At 29.2% G+C, this 13,892-nt stretch overlaps 1 protein-coding gene and 1 long non-coding RNA gene across 4 annotated transcripts in view; one reads left to right on the top strand and one right to left on the bottom strand.

Annotated features, from left to right (window-relative positions):
• The window catches only part of LOC143908394 (uncharacterized), a 50,161-nt gene extending 43,398 nt beyond the window's left edge, over nt 1-6,763 (bottom strand). Inside the window, exon 1 of the long non-coding RNA XR_013260127.1 lies at nt 6,749-6,763. This is a non-coding gene — a long non-coding RNA (uncharacterized LOC143908394). The remainder of the gene's footprint in view (nt 1-6,748) is intronic.
• LOC143908392 (uncharacterized) overlaps nt 1-13,892 on the top strand; it is a 41,595-nt gene that overhangs the window by 3,283 nt on the left and 24,420 nt on the right. For all 3 annotated transcript variants that reach the window (XR_013260126.1, XM_077426050.1, XM_077426049.1), the window contains exon 2: nt 6,790-7,158. Coding sequence is in view for 2 of the 3 variants with exons in the window: in XM_077426050.1 (XP_077282176.1) it covers nt 6,790-7,158 (369 nt within the window). In the remaining variant the exon portion in view is untranslated. The remainder of the gene's footprint in view (nt 1-6,789; nt 7,159-13,892) is intronic.

Raw genomic sequence — 13,892 nt, 5'->3', positions numbered from 1 at the left:
TACTGTAAACTTTTCTTGTTCGATTGCTTGCCGTGAGCTTGTTTTCTGTGACATCGCTAACAAGCTCGGCTCCAAATATAATATTGCATAATGAAGTGCACTTTGTTTTCAACGCGTTGCGAGGTGAATTTTCTGCAGCAGAAGCAAAGATAATTGCAAACGCTATAATTATTAGTCTGCTGCAAAGAATAAGGTAAAAGATAATAGAAGAGGATTATAAAAAAGTAAGTTTACAAATTTCAATAAATACACGTATCCATACGAGCGTGCGCGAATAATAATTACAATAAAATTAAACTTTAATAAACAAAAGTATGTATAAATAATTATAATATATTTTATGCATATTTTATTCATACTAGACACTACAGACGCGCGCTTCGCGCGCGCTATTTAGCTTTAACATTATGCTATTACTATTACACTATTAATCCTTGATACACACAACTGTAAAAATATACAATGACAGCTGCAAATGAAGTAACCGCAGCAAGAGAACCAATCGGCATCGCGGAAAAGTGACAACAATACCTACACGGCATGCCCTTTTTAGAAGAGGAAAATGAATCAAATAATTATTAATTATATTATAAATAATAATGGTTATTTATAATATAATTAATTGAAAATAAAGTAATTATTTTTTTATTTATATAATTACTTTGTTCATTTATAAATAATGTTAACATAATATATATATAATTTACAACATTATAAATTATCTTATTTATTTATAAAGAATTAAATTTTGTGCAAAGTATCATAAATTATAATAAAAAAATAAATTATATATCTATATATAAATGTTTAAATATATAATTGGTATAATTATGGTCTATAATTGTGGCTATAAAATTGTGCACTATATATATATATATATATATATATATATATATATATGTACGTGTGTGTACAATAAATAAATAAATAAATAATTTTTTGTAGTTAATACGGATGATAATATAAATAATTATAACATTTATTATAACATATAAACCATTATAATAAAAATAAATTGATTTTAATATTAAAATACATACTATATATGAGCACTTTGAGTTGAAAAAGATAAATGGACAAGTTGTGAAATCTTCAAATAGAAAGTTATAAAGCTGCATTTGAAGCCAATCTACAAAGGAGATTTAAAGTAGGTCACGTTTTTCCTTGCTTATTTGGTTCTAATCTAAAACTGTGCGCATACACAAAGTACCGGCTCTTTTTCTCTCTTTTTCTCTTGAAATTTACACGCGTATTTAAAGCTACGTATATTTTCGCGTCTTACGTCAAAGTTTAAAGCGTAAATTTCCGCGCGCACTAAGCAAAAAGCTAAGTCATCAGACAAAAAATCAACTTACACCAAGTGAAAAATTTTGCAAATGTGCAATTAATATAACGATTAAATGTTACTGTTAACTGGTCTGTTAAATCTCGATATATATACATATAGGTATATATGTATATATATATATTTATATTTATGTAAAAATCTATTTAAAAGAAATTTGTAACAAGTTACATAAAGAAATTTTAAATAAAAGAAGTAGAGATGTTTTTTATAAATACTATGAATAATTTCAAAATAGATTAGACAATCTTTATTTCCTAAAAATGTACTTTTAAGATAACTCGAAAATAAGTTCATCAATTAGGCATCGCATGCGAGAATTGGATAATTCCGTTAAGTGGCATGGTCGATATCGTTTACAGAGTAGAACAGGCGTACTATTGCAGGCTATTGCAGTTGCATTACACAGAGCAGAGAATCCGCTACAATTAACGTGATTATTTAACGGCGCTCTCGTTGTATACCCGCAATGTTTATTCGCTATTCGCTCGTTACCGGTGTTGTATGCACTTCTCTATATACGTGTCCACGTGTAATATCAGGGGTTGGATTTACCCCACGGTTATACACCGTCCACCTTCTATGTTGACCAGGCAAAACTGTGTCCAGGAAACGCAAAACCGTATTATCGTATTATTACCGTAATAACGACATTTGTGTCACATTTATTGCCATTTATCGTAGAGCTACTACACGGTATTAATTATAATTATATGATGATTATACAGAAATAATCTCGAATCGTTTCAATTTTGTTTGTGAATGAATAATTTGTTTAAAAATTAAATGTATATGTCAGAAAAATTATATGTTCAAAAAAGTATTTATTTTAAACGTGCGTTATACAAACAAGACTTAGTCTAAAAATAAAAAATATTATTTTTCTAACATTTTGTAGAAAAACATATAGTGTACATAAAGTTAATAAACTAATTATTTTTTATTTTAACAAGAAAGTGGTTTTAAAAACTTCAAAAACTTTGACATTTTACATTTTTGTTAATACTTTTAAAATTATAAAATAAAATTAAAAAATGTTGAATATACAATTTTAATAAATAAATCTTTACTTATTGCTTATATTTGTGATGATTTCTTCCATTTCTTTACATTTTTTTTACATTTTTAGACATTAAGATATTGCTTTTTACCTTTCGAAAAAAAGAGATAAAATTCTCATCTTAAAATACATATTTATAATAAAATATATAGTCTTATAAAAATCTTTTTTATAAAAAATTTTAATTGTATTAAATAATGTTAAAGATAACTTTTTATAAAAAAAGTAGTGAAAAAATCTCGAAGAATATGGAAATTTTGTGTATAATATTGTAAATATTATATAAATTAGGTATAGAAACTATGTAAAAAACTATAAATTTGTCTGCTTGACATTTATTTATATTTGTTATAACTTTACAGATGTTAACAATAACGAAAAAATCAGGCTGAAAAATCATCTTCGAAGAAGATGCTTACTCCTAGAACCCCTGTTATTCTGCTAAAGATAATTAAGTAATTAAGTTTATACGTATGACGTTTGTGTTCTAGGTTGATTAATCGAATATATTTTTGTTAATAATACAGATAATAATATCCAATTGAATTAACTACATATGCTTGTGCATATATATATATATATATATATATATATATATATATATACACACGAAACAATATAAAGTTGCTTAAATTAAACGTCGACGTCACGGGCTGCCACAAGCATATGTAATTAATTCAATTGGATATTATTGGACCAAATATTTAAATTATTAAAACAATTATCTGATGTTTTTTGTTCATTAATATTGATGTGTGTTGCATCAATAAATTTTATCTCAATAACACTGATACTGATACAAAAAATGATGCTCTTGATACACATTTTGACGTAGAACTACGTCTTTCTCGGGGGGTATGGGGGTACGACTGCAACGTTTTCTTGCAACGTTTTCATGCAACGTTTTCATGCAACGTTTTCATGCAACGTTTTCATGCAACGTTTTCTTGCAACGTGTTCATGCAACGTTTTCTTTTTCTCGAAAAGTATTAAAGAAAAATATACTTTATTATATAGTTTTTGAAAGCTCTCTCTTGATGTAAGCTAAATGTTTTCGTGGTTAATTTTTCGATATGGGTTTGTTCTCGAAAAGTATTAAAGAAAAATATATTTTATTATATAGTTTTTGAAAGATCTCTCGATGTAAGCTAAGGGTTTTCGCAATTTCATAAATAAATAAATAAATGAATAAATGGATGAATGGATTTAATAAATACATAAATGAATGAATGAATGGATAAATGGATGAATGGATGAATGGGTGAATGGATTTAATAAGTAAATAAATAAATAAATGAATGAATGGATTGATGAATAGATGAATGGATGTGAATTGATGAATGGATTTAATAAATAAATTAATGAATGAATGAATGGATGAATGGGTGAATGGATTAATGGATTTAACAAATAAATAAATGAATAGATAAATGGATGAATAAATGAATGGATGAATGGATAAATGGATGAATGGATGAATGGATGAATGGGTGAATGGATTTAATAAATAAATAAATGAATGAATAAATGAATGGATGGATGAATGGATGAATGGGTGAATGGATAAATGAATGAATGGATGAATGGATAAATGGATGAATGGATGAATGGGTGAATGGATTTAATAAATAAATAAATAAATGAATAAATGAATGGATGGATGAATAGATGAATGGGTGAATAGATGAATGGATTTAATAAATAAATGAATGAATGGATAAATGGATGAATGGATGAATGGATGAATGGGTGAATGGATGAATGGATTTAATAAATAAATGAGTGAATGGATGAATGGATAAATGGATGAATGGATGAATGGATGAATGGGTGAATGGATTTAATAAATAAATAAATAAATAAATGATAGAATGAATAAATGGATGAATGGATGAATGGGTGAATAAATGAATGGGTGAATTGATGAATGGTGAATGAATAAATGGGTGAATGGATGAATGAATGAATAGATGAATGGATGCCTATTGCGTATGCGCATTGCGGACGATTAGGCTTCACTACCTTTCTCTCTCGCACAATTAACGTTTCTCTCTCGCACGATGTCTGACACAGATTCGATGTTCAATGCCTCTTTTATATATGTTCTATTCTAATAGACGTAGTTCTACGTGTTGATTGCGGCACAGTTGTTACTGTGCTTGTTTACATTTTTTTCCGTATATATTCTTGGAATGTGTAATTCTTATAATATAGAGGAACACCCGGGAAATAATGGGATATGGTTGATATCTTTTTACAGAGATACTGATATGTAGTGAAATGTTTCAAAATTATTACTTTTAGATGTCTCTAACCGCGTATTGTTATCAGTTTTGATTTTTAGCTGAAAGATATGCTACAAATTGTTTAATGCGTTTGCACTCCGCGACTGACAATAAGTTGCAATTTCTTTGATACATTTGCATAAGACAAGCAATGTGTGATAAAATTCTACTTTTTATTACTGTAAATACATTTATGTTATTAAACGACCTTTTCTTGTCAATTTAGTACAATATCTGTGTAAATATCAATTAACTGTGATGATTTATATTACCTAAAGCAAACTTGTAAATTTCCGAGCATAATGGAGCATTAGTCCTATAATGACTTGTGTTCTTAAAATTTTTTATTTTTTTCTTTATACGCTATCAGTAAATACCTATATTACATGTATGTTGCGAATGTTGCGCAATATTGATGCCAAAGACTATTATACCAAATTTTGATTTTTATTTACATTTTAATAAAAAAAATGTTATTAATAAACAATTATTATTAATTAAAAATATAATAATACATTCCTATATATATACATATATTGCATGTTTTAATAAATCACTTTTAAGAATATAAGTTTTGAACATTAATAAACAAATTTTGTGAGGTATCTCATTATACTCCGCATAAAATACATAAGAAAAACTTACATTTTTAATATAAAACAATAATTTCATCCTTTTAAACTATTCCTTTTGCAGTAAAACTTGTGTTTCTCTTATAGTAGATATTTCAAAGAATATTTTAGTGCAAGACCAAGTTTATTTATTCATATTTAATAATATATTTAATTTGTTTAAATCTTAGCGTTCCAATTATACTCTTAGGTTCTCCTAATAACAAGTATATTCTATATAAATATATTATATACAACTAAAACTTCCTAAATTCCTGAGTATAATCAATATCAATTTATAACACTACCGATTTTTGCTGTAAAGTGTATAATTTTTCGTTACCGATCTTTTGGGAAACCGGTTACGAAATTTTTTCAATTTTTTGGGAATTAAAAAAGAATTCGAAGATCTGTGTGTAGGTTAGAGTTTGAGGAGAAAGAACGTCAAAGGTGCTCCTAATTAATGAGTGAGTTTGGGGAGAGAGGAATAGAAAAATCAAAAAATCAAAAAATCTAGTGTATATATTTTTTTGATTGGTATATATATAAAAAACCGAACGAACTTATTTGCCAACCTATTATATATACATTTTTTTTGGCAGCCTTATATTAATTTCTGTATATATATATATATATATATATATATATATATACAGAAATTAATATAAGGCTGCCAAATATATATATATGTATATATATATATGTATATATATATATATATATATATATATATATATATATATGTAGGTCCAGAGGTATGTTCCGGGACTGTTTACGTTTTCTGAAATGTACAGTCCTGGAAACTGCCAAATGTCCCGGAATATACTGATATCAAAAATAAAAGTCCCGGAACATACTTTCGGACCTACATATATATACAGAAATTAATATAAGGCTGCCAAAAATCTAAGCTTGTACCGTAAATGGCATTTTATTCTAATTTGATTGTATATCGTAATCCTTCTATCCTATTTTCTCTTATTATAACTTTTTATCTAAAACGTGAATCAATCTAAAATTTAGCCCCAGATTTTAAAAGAAAATACAGAATATGATATTAATTTTTCATCAATTTCGTAGCATTTTGATAAACCTCCAAAACATCCTTAAGAATTTTTTATGGCAGTATATCTCAAAAACTATCATATTTTTTTAAATACTTGACTTTACAGTTTTGTTACAGTATAGAATCATATTATCCTTTATTAAATATGATATTTTAAATATCAAAACATAGCAATATAAAAGAATATAATGTGTACAAATTTAATTTTAGTTTCAACACAATTTTGTAATATTATTCTTTTTAAGAAAAAGGTAGATTTAAATAACAAGATTGTAATATACCTCTCACATTTTTGCTTAAAATTATTCTGTTTTTTAATGTTTGTAAATCTATTTTTTATAGCATTTTAGTTCAAGAGAAAATGAAAGAAGTTATACTTACGCATCAGAAAGAAGTCAAGTTTTCCGATTGTTTCGTTGTAGAATCCCAGCAACTCATCATCAGAAGCATCAACATCCCTTCTGCCGTGAAAGTTGGCGATGTCGATCATGTGATCCTCGACTGCGACTACGCTCTGGAAAACACTTCGAGCCAAGGGTTAGTGGTCAAGTGGTTCTTCAACGACAACCGAGTAGTCTACCAGTGGATCCACGGCAGAAGTCCCTTAGTCCCGGCTGACGAGCCGGCCGCGAAATACATCGATTTAACGTACAAGGCCAGCGATGATCCTTTCACCGAGTATCGAGCTATGAAGCTAGATAAACCAGGAATTGAACTAAGTGGTGATTATATGTGTGTGATATCGACGTTTGAGGACGAACGGGCAGCAAACACCTCTATGGTGATCTACTGTAAGTATTCTTTTGTAATATATCTAACTAAAAAAAAAAGAAAGTGGTAGTATTATACCTCGAAAAAACCTAAGTAACAAGTGGTAGATCTTTATATCTCGAAAAATCTCGAAAAAATCTAAGCAGTAGTATCTTTATTTCCGAAAAATTATAACCCAAGTGATACACGTCACAAAATTATGTTACCTTATCAAAAAGAAGAGTCGCGCTTCAAGTGATCTATTACAATTACAAAAAAGAAATGATATCTCTTTAAGTTAGAGCGCCAATTACAGAGAGAACATGTATATTGCCTCAAAAAATAATTGTTGCACTACATTGAAAAATCTTTACATTGTGTCAATTAGAAAAGAATGTATAATAACAATTTTATAAGATTAAAAATTTTTATTTAAATTTAACAAGGGAATACAAGATATTTAAATACAAAGTTATTTACATGTGTATTTTTTAATGGCCACAAAGAATTACAGAAGTAACAGTACAAAATAAAAATATTTTATTAAAATACATAAATTTTTCTTGTAAAAAAACTTGGCGCTGCTAGACCTTTTAAATAAATAAAAACAACAATAAATAAAAATAATTCAGAGAAGAATACAATGGAAGTAATATTAAATGATTATCAGCGTGGATGTGGGAGTAAGTGATATGGGTGTGCGTGACTACGCGGACGGCGGATAATGCGGCTTATAATTAAGTATAGAATAAGTTTATTTATTTATTTAAAATTTCGAGGTCTAGCAGCGCCAAGTTTTTTTACAAGAAAAATTTATGTATTTTAATAAAATATTTTTATTTTGTACTGTTACTTCTGTAATTCTTTGTGGCCATTAAAAAATACACATGTAAATAACTTTGTATTTAAATATCTTGTATTCCCTTGTTAAATTTAAATAAAAATTTTTAATCTTATAAAATTGTTATTATACATTCTTTTCTAATTGACACAATGTAAAGATTTTTCAATGTAGTGCAACAATTATTTTTTGAGGCAATATACATGTTCTCTCTGTAATTGGCGCTCTAACTTAAAGAGATATCATTTCTTTTTTGTAATTGTAATAGATCACTTGAAGCGCGACTCTTCTTTTTGATAAGGTAACATAATTTTGTGACGTGTATCACTTGGGTTATAATTTTTCGGAAATAAAGATACTACTGTTTAGATTTTTTCGAGATTTTTCGAGATATAAAGATCTACCACTTGTTACTTAGGTTTTTTCGAAGTATAATACTACCACTTTCTTTTTTTTTTAGGTAACAACATATACACTACTATACGTGTAATTGGCGCCTTTTTTTACCTTTTTTTAAAAAAGGTAATTTTGTGCGGATATCACGCCTTTTTGTAGTATATTACGCATTGTATAAACAGTATGTACAGGATAAAGCTATTTGGAGGTATAATACTACCACTTTGTTTTTTTCGAGGTAACAACATAACAGGGTAACAACATAATACATATACACTATTATGCGTGTACTTGGCGCTCATTTTACCTTTTTTTTAAAAAGGTAATTTTGTACGGATATCACGCTTTTTTGTAGTGTTACGCAACTTAATCTTATAAACAATATATCTTATAATTTCATAAACCGTATATAATACAAGGTATGAAGCTAAAAGTGTTACGGACTATTATTTCTAAAGAAAACAACAATTTAATATTTTGCTCAGTTTTTTAAAAATAATAATCTGTAACCCTTTTAGTTGTACACCTTGTATATATTTTTCAATTTCAACATAAAACATAATCGCAATAAAGCATGATTAATGTTAATAAGTCGTTAACTGTAAAATTCTTTATTTATTTTTATTTGCGTGTCTTACTGAATGTTGTTCGCAACTGTATATGTATCGATATCTTCAGGTATCGATATTTTTGATAATTATTTTTACGTCAGACATAATTTTAATTCATCCAATTTTTATTATGTCTAAACATAATTTTTGTCCAATTTTTATTATGTCTAGACATAATTTTAATTCAGCGATTTTTATTATGTCATGACATAATTTTAATTCTGCCGCTAGGGAAATTTTAAGTCGATTTTTATGAATTAAGCTTGAATTCAATGTTTAGGTGTCCCAGGTTGCCGATGACGAGGTCCACATAGCGCGCTCTATAGTTTTCGATGTCCAGGTGTATTAATACCTTGAATTTGATGGCCACGTGTTCCAAGTTGCCGATAACGAGGTCCACATAGTGCGCTTCGTAGTTTTCGGTGTCTACATGTATTAATACCTCGAATTCGATATCTACGTGTCCTACATTGGGTGCGTTCAGCCGATACTTTGCTAGCCTAGCAATCGTGAGCAGTCGCTCGTTTTCGCTCGTTTCCTCTTTTTTGACTTACTGGATTAAAAAGAGAAGAAACGAGCAAAAACGAGCAACTGGTCACGATTGCTAGGCTAGCGGAGTATCGGCTGAACGCACCCATTCAGATTTAAAGTTATTAATACACCTAGACACCAAAAACTATGAAGCGCATTATGTGGACCTCGTCATCAGCAACCTGGGACACCTAGACATCAATTTCAAGGTATTAATACACGTAGACACCGAAAACTACGAAGTGCACTATGTGGACCTCGTCATCGGCAACCTGGGACACGTAGACATCAAATTCAACGTACAATTACACCTGGACACCGAAAACTATGAAGCGCACTATCTGGATCTCGTCATCGGCAACCTGGGACACGTGGACATCGAATTCAAGATATTAATACACGTAGACACCAAAAACTACGGAGCGCACTATGTGGACCTCGTCATCGGCAACCTGGGACACGTAGACATCGCATTCAACGTATTATTACACCTGGACACCGAAAACTACGAAGCGCACTGTGTGGACCTCGTCATCGGCAACCTGGGACACGTGGATATCGAATTCAACGTATTATTACACCTGGACACCGAAAACTACGAAGCGCACTGTGTGGACCTCGTCATCGGCAACCTGGGACACGTGGACATCGAATTCAAGGTATTAATACACGTAGACACCGAAAACTACGGAGCGCACTATGTGGACCTTGTCATCGGCAACCTGGGACACCTAGACATCGCATTCAACGTACGATTACACCTGGACACCGAAAACTATGAAGCGCATTATCTGGATCCCGCCATCGGCAACCTGGGACACGTGGACATCGAATTCAAGATATTAATACACGTAGACACCAAAAACTACGGAGCGCACTACTATGTGGACCTCGTCATCGGCAACCTGGGACACGTAGACATCGAATTCAACGTATTATTACACCTGGACACCGAAAACTATAAAGCGCACTATCTGGACCTTGTCATCGGCAACCTGGGATACATAGACATCAAATTCAAGCTTGATTCATAAGAATCGACTTAAAAATTCCCTAGCGGCACTTTCTGCCAAGCATAGAGAACCTACTTTTCCGTTGACTCAATATTTATTATATATATACCTAATTTTTACTTAAATAGAAATCTTCCTCCTGACCGATAAGTTTATCGACCTAATTTTGAAATACGCGCGCGATATCGAAACTGGCGATACCTGCGCCGCCAGCGTCGAAAAAGTGAAAAGGACGTTTCTCTGATAATCATAATAATATTGAATGAGAGCGTTAGGAGGAGTATCTTAAAAATAAATTTTCACATTTGGACTTTGCGTCGCAATATCTCCGCTCGTAAGGCACGTAGCGGAATATTATGAGAGAAACCCCCCCCTAATTGGACCCCAAGCTATCGATCAAGCCTACTTAGAACTTGATCCGTTCACTCGTTATCGAGATCTCAACATCTCGGGTACTCGCAACCCGTCGCGTCGCGTAAAAGAGTCACGGTCGGTCTCGCTCCGCGTGTACTTGGCGCGAGACACTACCGTGTCTCTTGATATTTACTTTTTTTATCAATGTGCAAAGCAACAATGTGTTTTCTTTATTGATTCATCTTATTACTCTGTACATAAAAGTGTTAAACATAGTTATCAAAAAATGAATAGTATACGAGATATTTTATATTTTATGTCAAAATGAGCCAAAATAAAATATGAAATATCTTGTAAACTATTAATTTTTTGATAATTGTGCTTTAATACTTTTATATGTAGAATAATTAGGATTTTTTTCTTTTTTGTAAAATCTTTTAGGTCTATGTTTTTCGCAATTTTTGTTACATTAATTTATCCAAAATGTTGCAAAAAAGGGTTTAGAACTTATAGGGTAGATAACTAAATTCACTATCATTTTTTTACTTTGGTGATAACGATGACGTTTATTTACATTTTTATTTTTCAGATGTAAGTAATTGTTTTACCTAAATCAAATATTTAAATAATATTTCATATTAAGATATTAATTGTAAGATAAGTAATTAAAAAATGAATATTTATGAAATATTTCACATTGAAATATTTTGACATAAAATATGAAATATCTTATTATATAAAACTATTCATTTTTTTAATAAGTTTAAAATTAATATAAAAAATTAATATTTTTATATGCATAATAATTAAAGTAATCGTTTTACGTATAAAAAATGTATTATACACTTTTTACTTAAATTTGTCTATTTCCTAAATCTTGAATCAGTTTTTTAAAATGTGTTATGAATATAAACATGTTGTATAAAAAAAATATTAAAAAAAGAATTAAAAAATTTTATTTATATATTATTTGTAAATTACTCTTATAAGTATACACCATTCATATTTTAATATATTTTAATATAAATAATTTACGTTTAACCATCAATTATGTTTTTTTTAATAAATAATTTTATCAGTAGATCAATATTTCGATAAATTCTATATCTCAGGATATATGTTTCATTTTCTGCTGCTTTTTGACATCAATATGACATCAGCAATAACATATGTTTTATTCGTATTCCCTTATATCTACGCTCTTGCTTGCTATTTCGAAAATAAAAGTCGACCTCGTAATAGAACACAGCAAAACCACCAAGAAAGCTCCAACATTACGATAACGCAAGTATATCCATTGCTATTACATTCTTATTTATTTTTATTGCTCTACGTGCGTCTCTTTTTCCGCGAAATATCCGCCTCGTGATCTCATACCTCGAACTTCGAAAATACGCTTTCTCTACCTTTCAAGATAGAAAATAAAACAATAGTATAAAATATAAAGAATCATTCATTTATTTAAAAAAGAATAGCTTTTATAAAACAGATTATAGAAATGTTATATTACATATTTTATATAAAATACATCAAATATTTTACTTAAAAATATTAGATGTAATATAATATATGCCATGATGAAATAACTATAATAATAAAAACATAAAAATTGCACATATATTTTTACAATAGTTTCTTACATTTTATTTCTCATAATTTTAGCGAAAAAAAAAGTTTTTGACAAAAGTGATTTAACTTTGAAGATATAAAATAATGACACTTGCGTGAATTGGATACTTATTTTGTTAAAGATAATGTTAAAGATTATGTTACACTTGAATGTTACCTTGAATCTTTTGTAAAAGATATTATTTATTTTTGATTGCATATATATTTATAGCAGAGACTGAGTGGGTTTCTTAAAATAGTATAATTATACCTTTCATCCGTAAAAATTTCCTAAATTATAAGTTGCGGAAATTACAATACTATCGGCTAATTCGTATTGTCTAACTAAAATATGTCACGTAAAGGATGTATGATTGAATTTACATTTATATGTGTGTGTATGAGTGCAGTGTAGATGTGTAGAGTATAGGCGCGAAGTGATGAGGTGGATGGAAGTGATGAGTGCAAAAGAGTAAATCATATAATATGTGCGTGCGCGGGATGATTCCCTCATTTATATCACCGAAGACAGTGCTGTCCAAGATTTGTAATTCTGGGCATTGATTGAAGTGTGTCGGCGTTTACGTCTATTGATTTTCTTTTTCTATCTCCATTAAGAAAAAAGAAGGCATGAGGCATAAACACCAATAGATATCAGTCAATATCCAAAATTGCAAACCCTTGGACAGCACTGACCTAAGATATTAAGTTAATTTTAAGAATAAAACAAAATATTTAAATTACTCAGTTTAAAAGAATATTTATAGTTGATAGAATTTTTCTCATTTTTTGAGATCTGAAAATCAGATACTTTCTTACGTTATCCGGTTTATTTTTTTACATAACGTTATAATCAATGTGATGGCAAATGTTTTACCTTAAATTTATATAATTAATTCAAATAATGTCTTGAATAAAATTTATTTACATCCATTTCAACAGTTTTTCAGAGAACAGAGGTATTTTATTATCTAGTCATTGAAAAATATCTCTCTCTTTCTCTCTCTCTTTCTCAAAAGAATATTAACTTTCTGTCTTCCTTATTGTTATTATTGCACAGATGTTCGAAATAGTTGCCCTAAACCTTAATATGTCAACGTAAACGGCGATATAGTGGTAACAGACATCAGGAATGGTCAATGGAATTATATTAGTATACATTGCTCTATTACATTGGCGCATATTTATAAATATTATATAAGGTTCCCTAAATATTCTGAACACAAAGCAGTTTATAGCATATGTTTATAGGATCTTTTCTTCCTAAAATAACCATGAAATTTATTGCAATTAAGAATACAGACAACACGTTTATCTGATTAATATCGACATTACGGATGTAAGTCATGTGGACTGATTGTCGGATTTGCAATAACATTTTACCGTTGCTTTAGCAGCTTTAATTACAATAATGCGACAAT

The sequence above is a fragment of the Temnothorax americanus genome, unplaced genomic scaffold (genome assembly GCF_048541705.1).
Source record: "Temnothorax americanus isolate GAGA-0224 unplaced genomic scaffold, ASM4854170v1 Scaffold93, whole genome shotgun sequence".
Classification (NCBI taxonomy): domain Eukaryota; kingdom Metazoa; phylum Arthropoda; class Insecta; order Hymenoptera; family Formicidae; genus Temnothorax; species Temnothorax americanus.
The sequence above is the reverse complement of the archived record's forward strand: the minus strand, read 5'-3'. Positions and strand labels throughout refer to the sequence as shown.